This window comes from Podarcis bocagei, assembly GCF_964188305.1.
Source record: "Podarcis bocagei genome assembly, chromosome: 13".
Taxonomy (NCBI): domain Eukaryota; kingdom Metazoa; phylum Chordata; class Lepidosauria; order Squamata; family Lacertidae; genus Podarcis; species Podarcis bocagei.
The window spans coordinates 37565334-37586692 of record NC_138138.1 but is presented as its reverse complement, the minus strand read 5'-3'; the positions used below and the strand labels follow the sequence as shown (position 1 = coordinate 37586692).

General features: G+C 47.3%; 1 protein-coding gene across 11 annotated transcripts in view; it reads right to left on the bottom strand.

The window, feature by feature from the left end:
- Window positions 1-174: 174 nt before the first annotated feature.
- Window positions 175-21359, bottom strand: part of BRSK1 (BR serine/threonine kinase 1) — a 57825-nt gene continuing 36640 nt past the window's right edge. For 10 of the 11 annotated variants that reach the window (XM_081167098.1, XM_081167101.1, XM_081167102.1 and 7 more), the window contains 13 exons: window positions 19913-19981; window positions 19083-19229; window positions 17690-17721; window positions 16757-16921; window positions 15311-15408; window positions 14295-14445; window positions 13599-13659; window positions 10839-11262; window positions 9669-9717; window positions 8453-8576; window positions 7636-7816; window positions 4275-4364; window positions 175-3019 (listed from right to left, as the gene is read on the bottom strand). In XM_081167098.1, coding sequence (XP_081023224.1) covers window positions 2835-3019; window positions 4275-4364; window positions 7636-7816; window positions 8453-8576; window positions 9669-9717; window positions 10839-11262; window positions 13599-13659; window positions 14295-14445; window positions 15311-15408; window positions 16757-16921; window positions 17690-17721; window positions 19083-19229; window positions 19913-19981 — 1776 coding nt within the window. In that variant the 3' untranslated portion in view covers window positions 175-2834. The remainder of the gene's footprint in view (window positions 3020-4274; window positions 4365-7635; window positions 7817-8452; window positions 8577-9668; window positions 9718-10838; window positions 11263-13598; window positions 13660-14294; window positions 14446-15310; window positions 15409-16756; window positions 16922-17689; window positions 17722-19082; window positions 19230-19912; window positions 19982-21359) is intronic. The other variant, XM_081167103.1, reaches the window with a different exon arrangement.

The following is a 21359-nucleotide window of genomic DNA, read 5'->3' as shown; positions in this document are numbered from 1 at the left end:
GTGAAGATGCACCCTTGACCTAACCAGAGCCATCACCCCTAAAAAACAACAATGGATCCCTTTCTCTTCCCTCTCACAACCCCACCTCATCACCTTCCAGCTGGAAGCCAAAAGGGCCGCAATCCCCCGGAAGCTTGGGCAGAAATAACACGTGGTAAGTCTCAGCAGCAGGGAAACATTTGAGTGACTGTTTGTATTTTTTTCTTCTGAGCAATAATTAGACCCCCAGAGATGAAAGGCTTGGGTGGGGGTGTTGAACAGCCAGAGAGAAGGGTGGGGAGAAGATGGGCTGTGGGGTTGTTGTGTGTGCGCGAAAGATAAGGTTGGATTCACAAAAGGAGAGAGGATGGGCAGATACGGAGGAGGGTGGCGGGGGGAGGTTACATAGTTGTCTCCTGCCCATTTGCACGCCCGCATGCGCCATCACCCACATTCCCCCCCCCCCCAGCTGAGAGGAGAGAGCCGCCCAGAGCAGGATGGGGGGGATGGAGGAGGAATGGATAGGAGCAGGACTGCTTTTTTCAAAATCCACCATCACCACCCTATTGCACTGTCACCCAACCTGGACTCCCTTCGCCCTATCGATGGATGCCCATTGACTCCCAATGTTGCAGCTCCCACCCTCCGCACTCTTGCGAATGCCATTCATGGTCCAGAAAGGAATCCTGCCTCTTGACGCCACTCCAGTTGACGTCCGTATGCCTCCATTAAGGTCCTTGGCCTGTTGACTCTGGGGTCCCTCTGTCTTCTGTCAAGACCGCAGCATGTTCTGAAAGCCTCTCCCCTCCGTCTGCCCCCCCTCCTCATAGTGCCTTGTGCATATGGGTGCCCAGCTTTAGGGAAAAGGAGCGGGGGGGGGGGAGTCATGTACCCACCCGGAGTTCTGGCAGGGTTGCTAAAATTACACGAGACAGAAGCTAGGCCTCAATTATATCCTTGGAAATTTTATAGATGAGCTTTTGAAAATACTGAAAGGGGAGCCTAATGTAGGGTGATAAGCAAAGCAGGAAGAGATAGTAGAGGGTATTCTTTACTCATCTGTGCCCCTCTTTTTTTCTTTTTAGAAACACAGGAGTAGCCCAAATGGCTTTGATAAAATTTCCTGCATAAAACAAGAACATGTATTTGAAAGGAGTGAGAGACATCTATTCAAATCTGATCCTGGTTTGTTCTAGACACCTTTTTCTATTTCGAGCTATGATATTTCTAACGTTGGAAACTGAAGGCTTTCTGGTAGTGTTTGTTTTTTAAGCTAACAAAGTCAGTGCCGCTGCCTATTCCATTCTCTCCTCTGCAGCTCTTGCTGAAGCCTGCTCTCATACTGCGCTGTCTATGAAGGAATCATGAAGATCCTTCCAGCAGTGACTGTAATGAGTGGTTGCATAAGTCTGATACTTTTGTCACTTAGTCGGAATAAAAAGTTAGGGATGGGAATGGAAAATGCAAGCAGTCACACTGTGCCGTAAGCTGTGCTCTGACTTCTTCAGGGGGTACTCGGGGGTATGCAGTACCAGTGCCTCTTTTTGTTATTGTTAAAAAGTGTGGCACTTAATATAACAACTCATGCTGAGTACTGGCACCTATTTTTCTAGAAACAAAGCCCTGGCTATATTTTAAAAACACGAAGAATGGTAATTTGGGAATGTTGACTATTCCTGGTGGGTGAGCAAACACCCCTTTTTTTTAAAAAAGTAGCAATTTGTTAAAAATGGATTGCTGACATTGTCAGAGCTTTCAAAGTTATTTTTGGCTTTAAATGCATTTTTCAAATTGCTCCTTTGTGTAAATTTGCAAAGTTCTCAGTAAACTGCTTTAATAGTTACAACCACACCCACCCACTCCAAAAAATCTTATATATATTCAAAAATTCAGATTTGGGGCGGGGGGGGCATTTTTCAAACTTTGTTTTTTGAACATTGTTTCAATGAATGTTTAAGCTTTACGCCAACTGGCGATAATGCTTTCCTTACTTTAGCGTAATTAAGTTTCTCAGAGAAGGAAAACTAAAAGAGAAGTTGGAACAGAAGGGAAACGTTTTTGACTTTCTCTCCTGCGACAACCAATTTTATTTATCCATTTCATAAAATGTATATTCCGCTTGATTGTTAAAAAACAAACAAACCAACAACCAAAATTCTGCTACTAGTTCTGTCTCCTGATTTTAGTCACTGTCGCCATGAACCTGTGAATACGGGGGGAGGGGGCGTGTACTATTTCTGAGGCCACAGAAGGAAAAGCAGGAGAAAGAGAATGTCTTGTGGAAAGAACCAAAACAGAAATCAGGAGGGAGTCTGTGAAAAGGGCTCAAGTAAATAAAGACACCCAAATTCCCTCCCACTCCCACCCCCAACCAAAAGGATAGGATTAAACCCCCACCCCAAACCCCACCGGCTCCTGCCCGGTTTGCTCCACCTCTTCTTTCCCCCCTCTGTTTGTTTTCTTTTCTTTTTTTCCAGTCCACCATCCTTTCTTTTTGTCTCCATAATTTGTTCTTTTCTTTCCCTTCGGTTCTTTTGTAGATTTGTTTTCTGTTGTTGTTGTTGTTGTTGTTAACTATTTACAAGTTCACAGTATGGGCCGCTCCCAAGATGGCGACTTTCCGCCCCAGGGGGTGGGGTGAGACGGAGTTGTTAAAACTTGGACCAAACCCCCGCCCCGCCCTGCCCCGCCCCTGCCTGCGTCTCTGGTGCAGGGCCTTTTACCCATCCGTCCAGGTTCGTTGGCTCCTCCTGTCCATCTGGAGCGGCTGCCAGCTATTTCCAGGGGCGTGGAGTGGGCTTCCTTTGGCTGCTCTTCCCCCTAGCCGCCCTCAGGCTGCCCCCCTGCCCCAGACGTCACGGCTGCTGTGGAGACGGGGGTGGTGGTTGCTGGACTTGAGTCCCGTTGGACGAGACGAGCTTCTTGTCCTTGGAGCCGCGTCGATGGTGTTCGGACGAGACGTCGGATTCGGAGCGCCGAGACGGTTGGCAGCTGCGGGTTGGAGTGCCTGGCAAGCGGGACTGCTGCCCATTCTTCTCATCTGGAAGCGGAGAGAAGCAAAATCAGGGGAATTTCACAAGCAGACACACACACACACCCTTTGGTCAACTGCTCTGAACAACCAAGATCCAACAGCACCTTTTCTCCTGCTTTCTGTCTCATAGTCACTATGGGCCCCTCCAGACCAGTGCTTAAATATAGGTGTGTTCTGCAACAGGTTCTTTACATAATAATACAGTGGTGCCCCGCAAGACGAATGCCTCGCAAGACGAAAAACCCGCTAGACGAAAGGGTTTTCCGTTTTTCAATGCGCTTCGCAAGACGAATTTCCCTATGGGCTTGCTTCGCAAGACGAAAACGTCTTGCGAGTCTTGTGATTTTTTTTGCTCCTCCCCCTTTTTCTAAGCCGCTAAGCTGCTAATAGCCTTTTAGCCGCTAATCCGCTAAGCCTTTAATAGCCGCTAAACTGCTAATAGCGCTAATCCGCTAATAGGGTTGCTTCGCAAGACGAAAAAACCGCTAGACGAAGAGAATCGCGGAACGGATTATTTTCGTCTTGCGAGGCACCACTGTAGTGCATTAGAGGTGGGTTTCATCTGCTTTAGTTTGCTCTACAAAGCTTAAGAACAGGCATAGGCAAATTCGGCCCTCCAGATGTTTTGAGACTACAACTCCCATCATCCCTGACCGCTGGTCCTGTGAGCTAGGAATGATGGGAGTTGTAGTTCCAAAACATCTGGAGGGCCGAGTTTACCTATGCCTGCTTAAGAATATAGGAAGCAGCTTTAAATCAAGTCACACCACTGCTCAGATCTCCAAGGTTTCAGGCAGGATTCTCTCCCTGGAAATTGAACTTGGGACTTCATGCATGCAAGGCAGATGCTCTAGGGCTGAGCTATGGCCCTTCCCTAATGCTACCATGTCAGTGCTGTCTGGAGGGGCACAAAAATAAACCAGAACGTTTGTGGTATAAAGCGTTATGGGCTTCCAGCAGGAAGTTACCGGAGGTGCTCTAAGTGGAAATGAAGCAGTGTGACCACACCAAAAGTTTTGCAGATACAAGATGCCCCATTCCAAAGAAGTAGCCTTGTTAATGTGCTGCAGCAAACGGTCTAGAGATAAGAGAACAAGATGGGATGCCATGCAGCAGCTGCACCACCAGGACAGGTAATATTTGCACAGGTACAGAAAATGCCTCTTGACAAAAACCAGCATGGGCAAGAGCAGTGGCTAGCACACTGCTCATTGCTAGACTGCATCCATCTAAGATCGAGCAAACCCATTCAAGCACCTACCAGCAAGGGCTTGCACAGAAGGCTGGTCGTGTGTGCTGAGCAGTTGCGCCTGGATTGTTTCCACAACTCGCTTAAACCGGCGGCTAGGACCTAAGAATGAGACATAGGCTATCAGGGTCAGGAAGGAACAGGGGCTCCTCCAAAAGACAAGATTCCAGGAGCAGGACACTGCTAGGGCTACATGATGGGAAGATGCACTCATAAGCAGTGCAGATCCTAAAACCAAGCTCATGCTGAACTCTGTATGGGTGGGTTTAAGACTGTATTAATATTAAAGATATTAAGGCTTTAACGTCTCTGTTTTGTTAGACACCGTACTCAATATATAGTTTTAGAACAAACTGCTTATTTCTGGGATCCAGAACAAACTTGTCTGAAGTGCTATGTGCTGTTTTAAAAACCATTCTCTCTCACACCATCACACACCCCTATCTATAAATACATTAAACACACACACTCATAGTCTACTTGCTTCAGCACTGCAGTATGCCAGTAACAACTGTGAAATAAATGAATTTAGATTCCCAAGTCAGACGCTGGTGCCTTTTTAGACTCTGGGGTAGGTGTTATGTTGTCTCTGGAGAGGTTGGTGTTTGAAGTTCCTGTAAATGAACTCTGATCTTCCCTCCAAGGGAGCTGGGATCCCCTTTCCCACTGTGGGCGTATCTACAGACTCTGAGCTAGTTTAAAAGGTAGCTGTTTCCTGCAAGGCGCTAGTGATCTCTATACTGATACGGAAGGGGGGGCATGTCTTCTTCACCTCCTTCGCTACAATATATCCATTTATTTCCAATTGTCTATGTCAAAAGGGACTAAAATCTATAAAATTCAAAGGAAATCAACGTGCCAATTTGCTCAATTTCTCTAGGACTCCATGACACCTACCCTGTCCTCCATAATCCCTCAAGCAAGGTGTCAAGACCCTAATCCTGTCAAATCACTCTGCCAAGCCTTTCCTCCAGGCAATGCCAGATGGCAGACCATGCATACATGGACCATTGTCTTCTCATCACCGGTACTCAGGATGTGCTTATCTGCGCATATCTCCAGCTCTGCATATTCCCCCCTCCCTCCTCCATATGTTAATCCTGTGTAACCCAACCTCTTCTTAATGTATTCATGATGTAATCTGTGTAACACAACCTCTTCTTAATGTATTCATGATGTAACTGGGATGTATTTTGCACTGTATTCTGGGACATGGAGGGAAGTTTCAAAAGTTCATGTCACCCCTTTCTCACTGTTTAATCTCGCCTTGAACCTGTTGCGCAATAAACTTGGATCTTCTGCAGTTTGCTCCTGTCTCTGGCTGAGCTCATTTTCCTCCGCAGGGACCCGCGGACTTAGTCCGGCGAGCTGGGTGGCAGAGCAGCCTCGCACCCAGATTTTACCATAACAATACAGAGCCCTTTGCCCTCTGGGGTCTGATCTGTCGAGAAGGGTTAAAAACATTGTCAAGTGGGAGCTACCACGAGCAAGAGACATTGTCAAGTTGGAGTTACCACGAGCAGGGGATAAGGGAAATTACAGTTATAAATATGAAGAAGAGCCACGGAAGGGCCATGGAAGTGACTTGAGGGTCTCGGACATAAGGCTACCAGGTTAATGGGCTAGTCTGATGAGAATAAGGACTGACAAAACCTGGAACCAGGAGGAAGGGACGTTGGAAAAAAATTGGATTTGTTTGTACCTTTTTTTATTATTACTAGAATGTTTTATAAAGTTGATGAATGATAGAAAAAATGTTGGAAGAAATTACCTGGCTTTAGCAAAGATGCTTAAAGAGTTATGAAAGAATATTATGATTATAAGAAGCTGGCAAGGTTAAGACTTAAGACTTAAGTTTTAAATTTTAAGGTTTATTCTATTATAGAAAGATAGGATCAAAGTAGTCTAGGGTAATGTAATGACAGAATTTTATGAAACATGGAATGGAAAGGATTTGCTGGGATAATTAATAACTAGGATACAAAGGAAGGGAGGAGGAGGAAGTCTAAGAAAGAAGGCTATGACAGTTAAGGGTCTGAAAACAATGAATTTGTTTTTAAATGTTTTTAAAGGTTAGGGTTTTTTGTATTTTTGCCACCTTTTCGTTTTCTTTTTATTGAACTTTTTTTTCTTTTCTCTTCTTTTTTATACGGTGGGAAGGGGTTTGCTTTTTTCTTTTTCTTTTTACTTTGTTAATTATTTTTCTTTTTTTGTATTTCCTTTTGATTTTACTTTTTGTTTTTTCTTTTGTAATATAGTGAAAACTTTAATAAATATCTTATAAAAAAAAATGAAACTATGAATTCTGCAGGACTCTTTGGGAGAAACCATAAAACTGGTGAAAGCTGATGTAAAATAGTAAGATACTTATGCCCCATGTGAGAATCCCCCATGCATTGTTCATAACCCACTACCAAACATTAAAAACAAAACAAAACCCCACTAGCTCTGTGGGACATCCCTAGAATTCAGCAGCACCATCTCTTGCTTCTGTTGTCAACCCCCAGGAACTGCAAATAAGCAACTGGGAATCAGCTTTAGCTGAATCTTGAAGGCAGAGTTGGCAGCCTCAAAGAAGGGAGGTATCATGTGGAAAGGTAAGTTACAGGGCCCAAAATAATAGCCATTCAGGAGACTTTGCTCATACATTTAAAGCCATGTGTTTGCAATGATAATGGATGTAAGCTGCTTTTCTTAAAACAGTTCTTTCCTGGGGGTCCCAGGGAATCCCGGGAAATGTAAGCCTGTGAGGGGTATGGCCTATCTCTTCTACTAAAACAAGCTGGAAACATCATTTTTCTTTCAATGAATCTAGTGGCTACTATTAAACTTACTCCCAAGTAAATAAAAAAATGTACACATTTCCAAGAGACTGAAAGGTGATTAGGTTTTTGTATCAGAGAGGGAGAAAACTCTCCGCTGCCCCACAAATATCTATTTTTATCAATACTTGTCCAAAGATATACAGAAGCTCATACCCAATACAAAGTATATTTTTATAATACACCAGAATAAAAGAAATGCTTTTGAAACCTAATCTAAAAAAGGAATGGAAGCAAAAAGAAGAAGAAAAAGGAAAAGAAAGTGATAGAGAAGAGAGACAGAGAGGAGAGAGAAGAACTTCTGGTTCTCTATCCTGCAGTTAAATATAGAATTCACTCAAAAACATCCAACTATTCTATTTTCTATAAACCAATTTTTTCCCTATCTTCATATCCAGATATTACAAGTTCATTTTCTCTTTCACACAAAAAGCCAGTAAGAAGTTTTCAGTCCTTAATAAATGCCAATAGTGATTTTTCTCTCATTAAAGGTGTCCAGTAAACACAATTAATCCCCAAGGCCACTCAAAGGAGGATCCTAGGGCACTCACCTGAGATGAGGGTGAAGGTGACCGAGTAGATCCCGCTGTCCTTGTGCGCCTCCCCACCCTCGGAGTAGCTGATGTCGACTTGGAACTTGACGGGTTTCTGGAAGACAGAGGGGCCACCCGACGACTTATATTCGGCCCGGAAGCTTGTTTGGGATACAACGCTGTGACTCAGGCTGGGGATCTGTGAATGTGGTGGAACACAGGAGATGTCAGCTCACAGGCAGCATTGGGCAAAACGGTCCATTTCTATCAAGTTCTCATTTTTCTAGTCTTCACATTTCCACATTGACTTGTGATCATTTTTTATTTTTTTTAAAGTCCTTACGAAAATTCACCAGCATTTTAGTCTGAATTCTTTCTAATATACACCTGCTCATTTCAAATTTTAGCCTAGCATGCACAGTTCTGCAGAGCAACTTCCCCTATTCCCCCCCCCCGTTCTTTTCAATAATGTCTGCATTCCCGCCTTAACACTGTACCCTAAAATATATGCATTTTTGTACACCTTACTTGGTTGGAGAATGGCATTTCAAAATTCGGAGAAGTGTGAATTTTGAAAGTTGACCATGATTTGGTTCACGTATCGATTTGGAAAGTGTGGATTTTGTAAGGCTGCCTTTATAGGCGAATGGAATCTCTAATTTCTCCCCCATCTTTACCCACAAACCACGGATGGAACTCATCCCTTCCCAGGGTCCTGCTAATTCCACTGTGGTTGTCAGTACCCAGTAGGCCTGTCTTACTTGCCTCCATATCCTATTCTTCACAGTCTCCCCAAACTCACACATTCTTCCCTTCCTGGGCCTTCAGCACTCACCGAGAGGAAGGCGTGTACGATATCAGCCTTGATGGAGCTCAGGGGTTTGTCTTTGATGACCACGAAAATTTGTTCCTCTTTGTCTAGGTTGATAAAATTCCCAAACCAGGATTTCTTGGCTAGTCTGAAAGGGGCAAAAGCAGTACAGGAAGGCTGTGACAGCCTGCAAATAAGCACGGCAAAGAAGGAGAGGTGGGAGAGGTGACCACTTGTTGCCACTGAAGCCTGAGCCTGTGGCAACTGCACAACCACAGAAGCACATGTCAGGGACTGGCTGGACGAAGAGGAGAGGTGGGAGGCACCAGCTGGGGAACCCCAAGGGAAACTCCGGAAGAGGAAAACTCAGAGCACAGGGATTGGCGGTGGGACACTGAGGAGAGGCCAGAGGAACAGGATTGGGAGTAGGTGCTGGATGCTGATGGGGCAGCAGGGTTTAGTGAGCAGGAAGAGCCTGTGACAGAGAGCAGTTCAGACTCTGAGGCTGAAGCAGAGGAGGGGAGGGGGCAAGGGGCTGATGAAGAATCCAGGGAGTCTCCCTCTCCTGCTGCAAAAACATGCAGAATAATGAGGAGAGCAGAACAGAGGCCAGACACAGTTTGAGACTGCTTGGGAAACATCCGGGAGAGGAGGAGCCTTAGAAAGGGTGGAAGGCAGGGACCTTCAGTCCTGGCAACTGCTCCAAAGGGACAGACTTTCTGGGAAGTGTTGCTGTGTTCTATGCAGTTTCCTTGAATAAAGAGTTAACGTCACTGGCCACGGAGACCTGCATTCTCCGTGCTGGCCTGTGTCTGACTCCGATGAGTCCACTTGGTGCAGGTGGAGGGTGGGGAGATTTGGATCTCCCCATGCCAACAACCACCCATTTACTGTGGAATTGAATTGCCATCTAGTCAGAAGCTCCCTTGTGCTCTTGGCAAGGAGATGTATCGATTCCCCTGTCCCTTTGCCAGTGGAACCTGCGTGCCTTGCCTGGCTGCCCTGAGCAGTGGAGGAGTGGCCCAGGGAGCATGCACGCTCCCAGCCACTCTAAGCCAGAGTACAGAAGCACCATTTTTGCACACATACCCTGGATCTGGGCCCTTGGCAGGGGCCAAGCTTGCCAACTCCTAGGTACAACCCTACATCCAGTAAGGAACAAAGTTAAAGAACAAGGAGGGAGGGGAAATGAAAGGAAATTTCGTCTCCTTCCTTATTGCCACTGCCTTCTGATACTCACTCAGGGGATGATTCTGGAGTAAGACTGGACATTTCTTCTGGCGTAGGAACTGCAGGGCGAGGAGGAGAAACATGAAATGTAAAACAGGAGTGTGCGTGACCTCCTTCCCACCCACTCCAGTGCTTCAAAGCAAAGCTGCACTTGCTGCTGGATGTTGAGGACAAAAGCAGGGATGGCTAGGCCTTCCACACAGTCTTGCTTGGGCAAGAGCCATAGCTCAGTGGTAGAGCATCTGCTTTGCATGCAGGAGGTCCTGGGTTCAATCCCTGGAATCTCCAGGGAGGGCCAGGAGAGTCTCCCTGCCCAAAATCCTGGAGAGATACTGCCAGTCAGTGTGGGCAGTAAAGCTAGGGGGAATAGTGTTCTGAGTCAGTATGAGGCAGCTTCCCAGGTTCCTATTTCGCATGTTTCCATCCCTCTCTTACATTTGTCTGACATATAATTTATACCATGGATAGAAAATCTCCACCCTACAGGCCAACCTTGGCCTGCCATGGGTTCCAATTTAGCCCAAGAGGCTGTTTCCCTCAAAAAACTGCACCCACCTATCAATCAGGTGACATCATCCCAAGAGGCAGATGACATCAGCTGATGGTTGGGGACTTCATCCTGCCTGGTTCTGTTGCTCAAGCTAGCTTCCCCTGGAATCATAGATCCCTGACTTCGTTATGACATCTGTGGTCCTGCCCGCCTGTCAAAGTTGGCCCATTGGGTGGAGAGATAAAGATCTGGTTTGCTGGACCACAGAGGTTCAGCTTCATGTAAACAATTTGTTGCACAACGGCATTATGCAAACTCCCGCTTCATTCATACGTGGTCGCCCTTTTATTGCTCTCTGAGCTTTTTCCCTTTCATTCTCGATCATCCCCAGTCATAGGCACACATCGGTCCTGATGCAGCTGTGCCCTCTGAAGGCTCCTCTGCCTGCCAGAATTCACTGCTCTTGCACACGCGCAGGAAAGTGCTTTAGATGCTCACTCAGAACATCTCACCCACCGCCTTACAGGGGGCAAAGTTGCCATGCGTTAAGGATGGGTCGCTCACAATCCCTCTTTCAACCCTGCTTTTATATCATGGGTGGCTTGATTTGTCTTTGGCACACACAACCGCTACACCTGCATGCACCTGCGCACACACCCTCCCCAGCAGGGGGCGGGACTGCCCACTCACCTTGTAGTTTCCGGCGGTGAAAGCGCGGGGAGCCCAGGAAGCTGTTCTTGATGGAGTTCAGGCGGGTCTTCCAGGCCACGCCCGCCACGCCCGGGCTGCTGGGCGGCGTCCCTCCGGGGGTGCCGCTGGGGCTCTCTTTGGGCGTGTGCACAGGGGTGCCGAGCGGAGTGGGGAGGGGGCTTCCCCGAGGGGAGGGGTGGGGGGTGACCTGCAGCACAGATTTGGGTGGGGGTTTAGTAGAAGGGAAAAAGCAGCGGGGAGAGGAGGGCGGGTGAGGGGGCGGAGAGTTGGGGGGCAAGGGGAAAGGGGCGGAGCGCCGGCTCTGCAGGGCCCGCTCCCCTGCCGGGCTGCCCTTGGCCGGAAGCGTCTGAGTCTTCGCAGGGGCCGGGGGAGGCGATGGGAGGGAGAAGCTGAAGATGGGGCTCTGGGTGTGGGGAGAAGTGGGGGGGAGGAAGAAAGGTGAGGAGGGGAGAGCCGTGAGATGGGGGGTGAGTAATGGCAGGTGACAGCCCTACAAGCCTGCTCCCAAAGAGAGTCTCGCTCTGTGGCCCAGACAGAACTCGGTGGCGTGACAAATGGCCTGATTTCGTAAGGATCTGCCTGCTCCACGGCAAGCCTACCCTGCATTCTTGGGGAGATATCTATGGCGCCCGAAGACTATGTGTCTCCCTCCAGCCAGCCTGCGCTGCAGCAAACCTGACATCCACTACTCCACCTCCCCTCCATCGCTTCTCCACGGGGCTTTTTTGATGTTATGTCCTCCTCTGCCTGTCTGCCTCCCGGGGAGACCAGCCCTCTGCTTCCTCCTCCCGCAAACAGCCACCCTTTCCTACAGAGCAGCTGCTCCAAGCCCGAAAGTGGCCTTCCACAACCTGGTGCCCTCCAGGTGTTGTTGAACTCCAGCTTCCATCATCCCTGACCACTGGCCAAGCTGGCTGGGACTGATGAGAGAGCCAGAGCTGGCCTGCATCATCATCAACCTTCATTTTCATTTATTTATATGCTGCTTAAGACCCAGGCGGCTCCTAAGCAGCTAACAAAACATATATAACCCCATTTGCACAATGGTTAGAATGCAGCATAATTTTTAAAACACACAAGTAAAATACAGCATAGAACAATCCCATTAAAACATTAAAATATGAATGTGCATGATTGTTTTAACAGAGGAAGACCTTTAAAACAGCCTGGCAGTTGAAACAGGAGGCCCAAGAGATCAAGGGAATGTCTGCATCAGCTGGAAGGCACCAGGGGAAGGCTGCCCTGCCCCTTTCTCACAGGGAACCTGCCCTTCACCCTAGAGGCAGTCAAACCCTAAACAGCCAGCCTACTGCAATTATAAGCTTCCTCTTCTAAGGGTTTCTTCCCCCATTTGCTTCTGTGCACCTTTACTAACTTTGTGGCAGGCTGCAGTTCAAGGGCTGAGGTCTTCGCTGGCATGGAGGTGTCGTGCTGATCAAAGCTGCACCAGCTGGATTTCTGCCTTCTGTGCAGCTAGTAGCAACAAAGAACCTGCCTCCAAACAATAAAGGGCTTTGCCTACTTCCACAACAGCCAACATGCTGCACTGCCAATGCTACCTAGCCTACAGCTTGCTGCTACTTTTAGCCAAACCAACCATGGCATGAAGCACACACAGCAGAACCTCTTACGAATGCCTCCGTTTACTAAATTTCAGGCACAGAGCTCCCTGCCCTGCTCTTCTGGGGCTGCTGTTTGTTACCCCAGGAGAAAAACTGCAATTAGCAGCAAAGGCAAATAATAGCTGCATGCAGGGGAGCGGGGAGATTTAGATCAGGGCTGTGGGGGGAGCAAAGAGTTAAATCCCTTCTTTCCCATACCATGATCCCGATCTCGATTCCGCCCCCCCCCCAGCTGCTATTTAGAAACCAAGCACACACATGGGCAGATCATGTGCTTAATGCCATGCCTAGTTTGGTCCTTTGCCTTCCCTTTGATCACTTCAAACTGGTTTCTCCCCTTGCCTCCAACTTTCCAGATCTAGCTGTGGACCTGCCCACATTTTCAAGGCACCCCACCTCAAACTCTTGTTCCCACAGAACCTTGAGCCCTGTCCCTTTCACCGAACCCTCCCTGCATATACACCATACATTTAAAGCACATAGCTCCCCTCCCCCCCCCAAATCCTGGGAACTGTAACTTACTCCTCGCAGAGCTACGATTTTCAGCACCCTTAATGGACTGTGGTTTCCAAGATTCTGGAAGGGTGTGTGGGTGTGGGTGTGCTTTAAATGTGTGGTGTGTACACAGCCTCAGACCTCTCTCTCTGACATCCCTCATCAAGTCTACACACGTCTTCTCTCCTTTCCTCTTTAAGGTCATTACTATCTTTCACTGACAGAGGCCAGGCATGTTTGAAAGCTAGGTACCAGGTGGCAATTCAACAGGTCCAGCTTTCTCCTGGCATGGGGATGCAACAAGGGGGGAGAGGGGTGCATGGGGGAGTGATATGCACTTGGCTAATTTTCTGCCTGCCATGTATGCAAGCCCCACTGTCAGGAGAACCAGCAATTGACTGAGCACCTCTTCCCTCCCCTCACCAACTTGAACTGAGTGCAAGATGAGATGTGAATGAGGCTGCTGGATCTGCAGATCTGTTTCCAAATCCCAGTCCCTCCAAAACCCACCCCCTCCCTTCCCTATGCCCCACAACATCTTTGCCCACCACCCAATCTTCTGCCCCTAATGTTTGTTTCCCTTCCCCAACACTGTAATTTCTCCAATATCTCAGGTACTCACCCTGGGGCTACTGAGGGGACTGGAGGATAAGCCAGTGGAGGCACCACTTACAGATCGAGACCTGTTGGTTGGGGAGAAATCCATATTGAGGGTTAGTACCGTCTTGGGGGTCAGATGAGACACACAGGAAAAAAGCAGGAGGAGATACACAAAACTGTTTTTGCAGAAACAGCAGTAAGGGGAGCAATGCACGGTGTTTCTGTGCAACACAACCAGCAGGGGCAGCAAAGATCAACAATGCACAAGGGCAATTCTAACAACTGAAGAATGGGACATGAAAGTGTTAATTCTAGATTTTAGAATGTTTTATCGTTTTACTGTTGTTAGCCGCTCTGAGCCCGGCTTTGGCTGGGGAGGGCGGGATATAAATAAAAAAATTTATGATGATGATGATGATGATGATGATGATTATACAAACTCTGTGTTTGCCTCCTTGGCAGAAACTATGTATTAAAAATGAAATGTTAACACAAAGAGCCAAAATAACTGCTCTACATGCAACTACCAGCAAGAGACAGCAAAGTTTTGTTTGTCCAGTAAACATACATTGAATTCCTCCTGCAGCCACTGGATGGCAACCAAACGTTAAAATATTTGCACTTCCCAGTTCCAGGAGCAGAGGAAGCACACACAAAAAAGGTAATGGCGCCCCCTAATGCCAGGCTGCAGAAGTGTCACTGCTAAACACGTACTCACCGCTGGCTATGTTGTGCCATCTCTATGGCCCGCCGGGCCGGAACAGGAGAACCGCCATCGGTGACGCTCAGAACTTCCATGGACTTCCGCTCAGGTCGGCGCTTCCCGTGTCGGTTCAGCATGGGTGAGTCGACTCGCTTCCGAGGAGGGTCTAGAATAAATGGGGGGGGGGGGGAGAGACAGTACTTCAGTACTCGAGAGGAAGAGAGCCACATTTCCAAATACTCTGATGCCACCTCTCTCTTAGAATCATACAACTGTGGAGTTGTAAGGGACCCCAGGGGTCATCCAGTCCAACCCCCTGCAATGCAGGGATCTCAACTCAAGCACCCATGGCAGGTGGCCATCCAATCTCTGCTTTTTCAAACACACACACTGCTTTCACTCGGCCAGGGTCAGAAATTTTTTGGGCGAGGGGGTAATGGTGACGAGAAATGCAGTTCTCAGGGCACCAACAGAAGTCTGCAATGCATTCGGTGACGGGATGCACAAAAATCCAGCTCTCGCTTAGATGTGGTGGCAACAGTGGGATACTTGGGGGAGAATGTCTTCAAGGACTGTGCCCTAGAGTAGTTTAGAGCAGGTGTCGGGAACCTTTGGCCAACCAGATGTTGCTGGACTACAGCTCCCATCAGCCTGAGCAAGCAGGGCCAATGGGTAGGGAGGTGGGAGTTGTAGGTCAGCACCAAAGCCGGAGGGCCAAAGTTTCCTCACACCCAGTTGCATAGGTGACAACACCTGTTCATTGCCTTTCAGATCTTTCCAGGTTCCCCAACACAGACGAAATCCCCAAATGAGACATGGAAAGAGGGAGGGAGTCCTTGGAGGTTGCCTATCAACCCAACAGCATTTTCTCAAGGGCCGTTGTTAAGAAGGGGGCTCCAGGGTGTTCCGAAAATGTCTTTTGGATCCTCCGGCAGAACTGTGTCTGTTGGCATCTCCCTGGGATTCCTGGGAACAAGCCTCCCACTCCCGCACCCTGACAGGTGTTGGGAACGGGCTCCCTGACATCTCACCAACATCGTTGCGCGGAGGCAGATCCTCATCCTCGCAGCTGGGATATCTCTCTTTGCGGTCAAGGAGCAGATAGTAGATCATTTTCTCCTGGTTCTCCCTGAAGTGGAGAGGGGGACAAATTGAGGGAACAGGGTCAGGATGCAGGCAGCAGCTTCCTCCCCACAAACCCAAATATTTATGCTTAACACCCCCCTCCCTGCTGCTTCCTGATTCTTCTGTTTTTCATCAATGCTTTTGCCAAGAACCAAACCTCAGCCCTCCTTCACCTCTCGTAGAACACACCCATGCCACAAACCTATGGGCAGTTTGAGCCAGTGTGCAAAAGCTGTTGCAACTTCTCTCAAAGGACTATGGGAACTGTAGTTTTGCAGGAGTGCTGAGACTTCTCTGTGAGAACAATCCTAGCTTCAGGAACTTCCAGGAAACCTATTCATTCAGCATTCACCCTGATTTGTTTGCAGGGAGGTTAGATAACGTTGCATCAAAGCAAGTGGTGCTCCACCTTTATTGTTTATGTTTGATAAAAAAGTTCTACAGCACCAGTAAACTATGCGTTAGGAAAGCAAGTGTTACTCCACATTGTCTAATGCCTTTTCCTGTCACTTTCCTTCTTGCAGAAAGTCCGATCTCTGTGGGAAGTGGGTTTGTTGCTCAGAACGTCCCAATCAACTATAAACCTGAATTTGCCTGCAAATGATGGAATCTCACCCTCAAACAGCAGCTGTCTGGAAGCCCCCTTCCTCCTATAGCTCCCAATTCCTAGCGGGAAACCTAAGCTGCCTACAACCATTTTACACACCAGTCATAAGCTCTGAAGCACATGAGACCACCATCTTGGTGAGGCAAAGCAGGTCTGGCTTTTGGTCAGTGCCTGGATGGCTGACTCCCTGGGAAACACACGTATCTTACCTTGGGTTCCAAGGAGGAAAGAAAGGTGAGATTCAATAAAATAAATATATAACCTCCCCCAAAGCATTCCTCCACTAGTTCAGTGCTGTTATGTACTGAGTTGAATAGGATCCAAACTGCAGCAGCCTGATTGGTCCTAGAACAATAGGATCCAAATTGAAGCAGTCTGATTGGTCCTAGAACAATAGGATTCAGAATGCAGCAGCCTGATTGGTCCAAGAACAATGCAGCAGTATGATTGGTTGGCAGGAACCACCCAATCATGCTCCAGATATAAGTGAATCCACAACCTGATTGGCTTACAGTAGAATTCCAGAATTAACCAATCATGTACAGCCCATTGTGTAAATAATGTATATAAAGCAGATACTTTGAGGGGACATTCATTCATTCCTCCTCACCACTATGAGCTGAATAAAGAGCATGAAATCACTTTGCGACTCTGAGTATATTTCAAGTGCATCCCCACAGTGCAATGTGCAAAACGTTAGACAGGCTCTCCTTCCCCATTCCTGCCACGTGCCCCAATCTCTCACCCCTCGGTCTGCAGCTCCTGCTTCAACTTATTCTTGTCGCGGAAACAGCCAAGGGAGTGCATGCTCTCCAGCACGTCGGGGTCCAGCTCGCTGACTGACTGAATCCGCCGGATGGCCACCTTCCTAGGAATTGGCTGCTCTGGCTCTGGTTCATTCTTACCTCCCCTGGGAGAAAAGAAGCACAGATCACGTAAGAGGAAAGTAAGGGTGGCTAAAGGCGACTATCAACTTCAGGTTGGCATATGCTAGCCAGCCTGGCTTTATATTTTCATGTCAAATTTTGAGGTTGGGTTTAGGGTTGTCGCTTTTCTTCCCCCCATGCAATTTTTTTTACAATTAATTGTATGTATAACAATTAATACTGTACGTATAACAAGGCACGGCTTTTGTCATGATCCAGGGTCCAGAAAAGAACCTATTTATTACGTATCTATGGAAATACTGTTTCAGGATTCTATTTTGCATCAGCATTTTAGTATTGTTGTAACAGCTTATAGCCAAAAATAAATAAAACAAACGCACTATAATGAATATGACTTTCACTATTCTGGCGCTCATGGATACAAAGCTATGTCTGGACACATTTAAGCTGGAAGCTCAGACATCAATGAGATGGATCCAGGGCAGGGTTCCCCAAACTTGGGTCTCCAGCTGTTTCTGGACTAAAATCCCCATCATCCCTGACTAGCTAGGGATGGTGGGAGTTGTAGTCTGAAAACAGCTGCAGACCCAAGTTTGGAAACCCCTGATCTGGAGGAAGGGTCACAGTTGCCAGGGATGTATTTGACTGAGGAACTATTTATACTCTGCCTATTTCCTGGGTTCAGTTTCTCCATGTGCCCTCCCACCTCACACACACATATCTCCACCCAGCAAAGCCAGAAAATATTGGGACTTGGTGGGAATCAAAGAGAAGGATCTGGAGGTACTCACAAGAACCATGGGTGCTTCTGGATCTGTTCCAGCTAAAGTCGCCACATGGAGGGGGGGAAACAACAACATTAGAAACTTTTTCTCCCTAAATCATCTATAAATGCAATCCTCTACAAGTCTACTCAAAAGAAAGCCTCACTGAGGTTGGCGAGGCTTAGTCCCAGGAAAGTGGATGTCGGAACTGAAGAGCTCCCCATCCAAAACTATGTCATTGCTTCACTTCCAACTAAGGGTGGGCAAATCTACCAGTTTTTGGTTTCTGATTTGTCCAGTCTTAAGTCCACTCCCCACATTTCTGCATCACTTTGCAGGGAGGGGGCAATTTAAAAGCCCTCATGAAAACTCATCATGATGTTAATGGGTGGATGGGAGGTTGCCTGCTCTTGGGAGTCGCACTCCCTCTGAAGGAGCAGGAATGCAGCCTGGGCGTACGCCTAGATCCTTTGCTGTTGCTCGAGACTCAGGTGGCCTCAGTAGCACAGAGTGCCTTCCATCAGCTTCAGGTGGTGGCCCAGCTGTGTCCCTATCTGGACAGGGATAACCTACCTTCTGTCATCTATGCTCTGGTAACCTCCAGGTTAGATTACTGCAGAGCGTTATCTGTAGGGCTTAGAAACTTCAGCTGGTGCAGAATTTGGCCACCAGGTTGCTCACCGTGGCAACATAGTTTAAGCATATAACACCAATCCTAGCCCAACTGCACTGGCTGCCAATTAGTTTCCAGTTCTTATTTTTATTATGTATTATTTTCTCATGTTGTGAACCGCCCTATGATCTTTGGACGAAGTGGGTATACAATTTTGATTAATAATAATAATAATTTATCCTAATATCTACATTTTTGCAAAGCATATTTTCTCTAGTACTTATATTTTCCCTAATATAATGCAATTTGTATGTCACACACACACACACACACACACACACACACACACACACACACACGGATAGTTATACCTCTATATGTCTACTTCTTTTTGTTTCGTTTTGTCTCCATTGTTTTCTGTGTAATTTGTTTGCACAAATGTGTAATTCTGTGAAATTTGTTTGCAAAAATTGAAGTAATGTGTACAAGAATACATGAAAAGTGTGCCTTAGAAAAAGCATTTTTTGGTAAATATTTTTTCAACTACAATTCTGTAAATTTTAAATATATTTGTAAATGTTTATATACACCTTACATTAATATATGCATTTTCCAAATACATTACTCAGCTGCATGAGTGCACTGAAAAATTCAGAGAATTGCGAATTTCAAAAAGATGGCTGTCTCTTGGTTCATACATTGTTTTGGAAAATGCAGATCAGGTGAATTCGCCTTTAAAGGAAAAACGAATCGAATGTCTTCCCCTAACCCTACTTTAACAGCGTTTGCACCGCCGGGATTACTCACACTGAGTCTTTTCTCAGGCTCCACCTCAATCATGCCCCGCAGGAGGTTCTGGCAGTCGGGCGGGATGAAGTGGGGCATATGGAAGATCCCCCGCTTCACCTTCTCAAGCAGCTGGCGTAGGTTGTCGTCGTCAAAGGGTAGCGCTCCCTGCAGGACGAAGGGCGAGAGAACCGACCCCAAAATGAAAGCTCACACAGATTTTTCAGTATTGAGATTTCAAATGCAGAATGGGTTTGTTTTGTTTTGTGCATTTAAATTCAAGTTCTAGATGTTGGGCACTTAGTGCCACCTGTCCCTTCCAGGAGAGGTTCATCAGGCACCCTCGCTTTTGACTTGAAGATCTTGATCTTTTTACACTGGCAAGCCTTTGTAACCATTTCATTTTTATTTTTTGGAATAGTTAATGGTTATCTGTATTGTTTTCAATTGTTGTTTTATGTTTCAGTGTTGTGCTCCACCCCAATACTTTGTGATGTGGCAGCACAGAAATGTGTTTGTAAATAAATAAAGCACATGCAACTCAGAGATGGGAGACCTGTGGCTTTCCGGATGTTGTTGGACTACAACTCCCATCATCTCTGACCATCGGTCGTGCCAGCTGGGGCTGATGGGAGATGAAGTCCAACAATACCTGGAGGTATTCACATCAGTGAATATGTCCATTAGTTTCAACAGGTCTGCTCTGAGTAGGACCAGCATTGGACATAGGTTGCTCTGAGCACAGCGTTGGGCATAGGTTGCTCTTTGTCTCTGCCACAGCGAGGACAACATGGTGGGGGGCAGGCAGGGGGTGTTAAATAGCCTGACAATTTACTGGGGAGCAGCCTTACCACCAGCAGGGCAAAGAGGATGACTCCGCAACTCCACATGTCAGCGCGACGTCCATCGTACTTCTCCCCCTAAGGAGTGAAGAGCAGAGAGATTTGGTGGGGTTGGCAACTCGGGAGGGCAAGGGAAGGACAGGGAAAGCTTGGCTGGGAATGAATGACAGACAATAAAGAAATCAGAGTGGAGAGTGGAAGGCTCGCCCAAGTGTTAAGAACAGGCGGGAAGGGGATATATCTCCATAAGGATGAGAGAACCTTGTCTCTCGCCACCTGCCCCAACTCCTCCTGCCCTCGCTTGGTCCATTACTCAGCAAGCTCTATTGTCTCCTGGCTCCAGTCTATGGCCATCAAGAAGGGATCAAAATTTCCCCATCTTCCAGGACCAGTTGATGTTCCCCTTCCCCAATACCCTCCACAAGCAGTAGTGCCTGCTGCAGTGGAGCAGAGCCACCCTCTCAACATTGGCTTTGCTGCAGCTTATGCAGACAGGGCTGGCATGAGCTGGTGGCACAGCTGGGCTGTGTGAATGACACGCCGAAACAGCCAATCGGGCACTCGCACCAGTGTCTCCCTGCAGCCCTGACCTTGCAGCCGCCCTGACCCAGCCTTGTCCAGGTGAGCTGCACCAGGAGGGTGACTCTGCCCCCCCCCCATAGCCATCTGCCACTGTTCACAAGTGGGTGGTGCTTCTTCCCAGCATCAAAAACATCTTATTTCTGGGGGAAGGAATTCAGTAGATATCCTCCAGGTCACTGAATTTAAATTTCAGATCTAGCAGCTCTGGAATGAAGATTATGCTGCTTTAAGACAGTTGAAGTTTTTCTGAAGAAGCTACCATATTGTACAGAGCAAGGCCTTACTAAAGCAGGGATGGGGAATCTATGGACCTCTATCGTGGGACTACAACTCCCATCAGCCCTGGTCAGCTGGAGAGGGCTGATGGGAGTTGGAGTCCAACCGTGCCTGGAGGCAGGTCGCAGGTTCCCCTTCCCAGCATAAAGGGTGTGAGGGATGAGAGACAAGCAACTACCAGTCACCTCCAATAACACCTGCCCCTGTCCAACCCCACATATAATTAGAGCAGTTGCCAAGTTAAAAAAGGAAAGGTAAATTTATCATATGAATTGTAGGTGATTAATCAATTAATTACTCACTTAAATCTACACAAATGTGAATATAAGTGGGGGGAATCGTTCTACAAAATGGCATACTTTACTCCGTTATTAAATTACACAAGCCTGCATTGTACCAAGCACCATCCTGGATACATGACCTTTCACATATAGGAAGGGGTGTCTCTTTTAAAATGCTGCTTGCTATCTGCAGTTTGTTACATCCTTATAGGAAGAAAAATTGAACTGGGTCCACGCAAATGCTACAACCCTATATACCTTTTTTTCCAACCCGAGGATCGCCTTTCCTTCTTGGCGACCTTCTGGGGGCCACATGC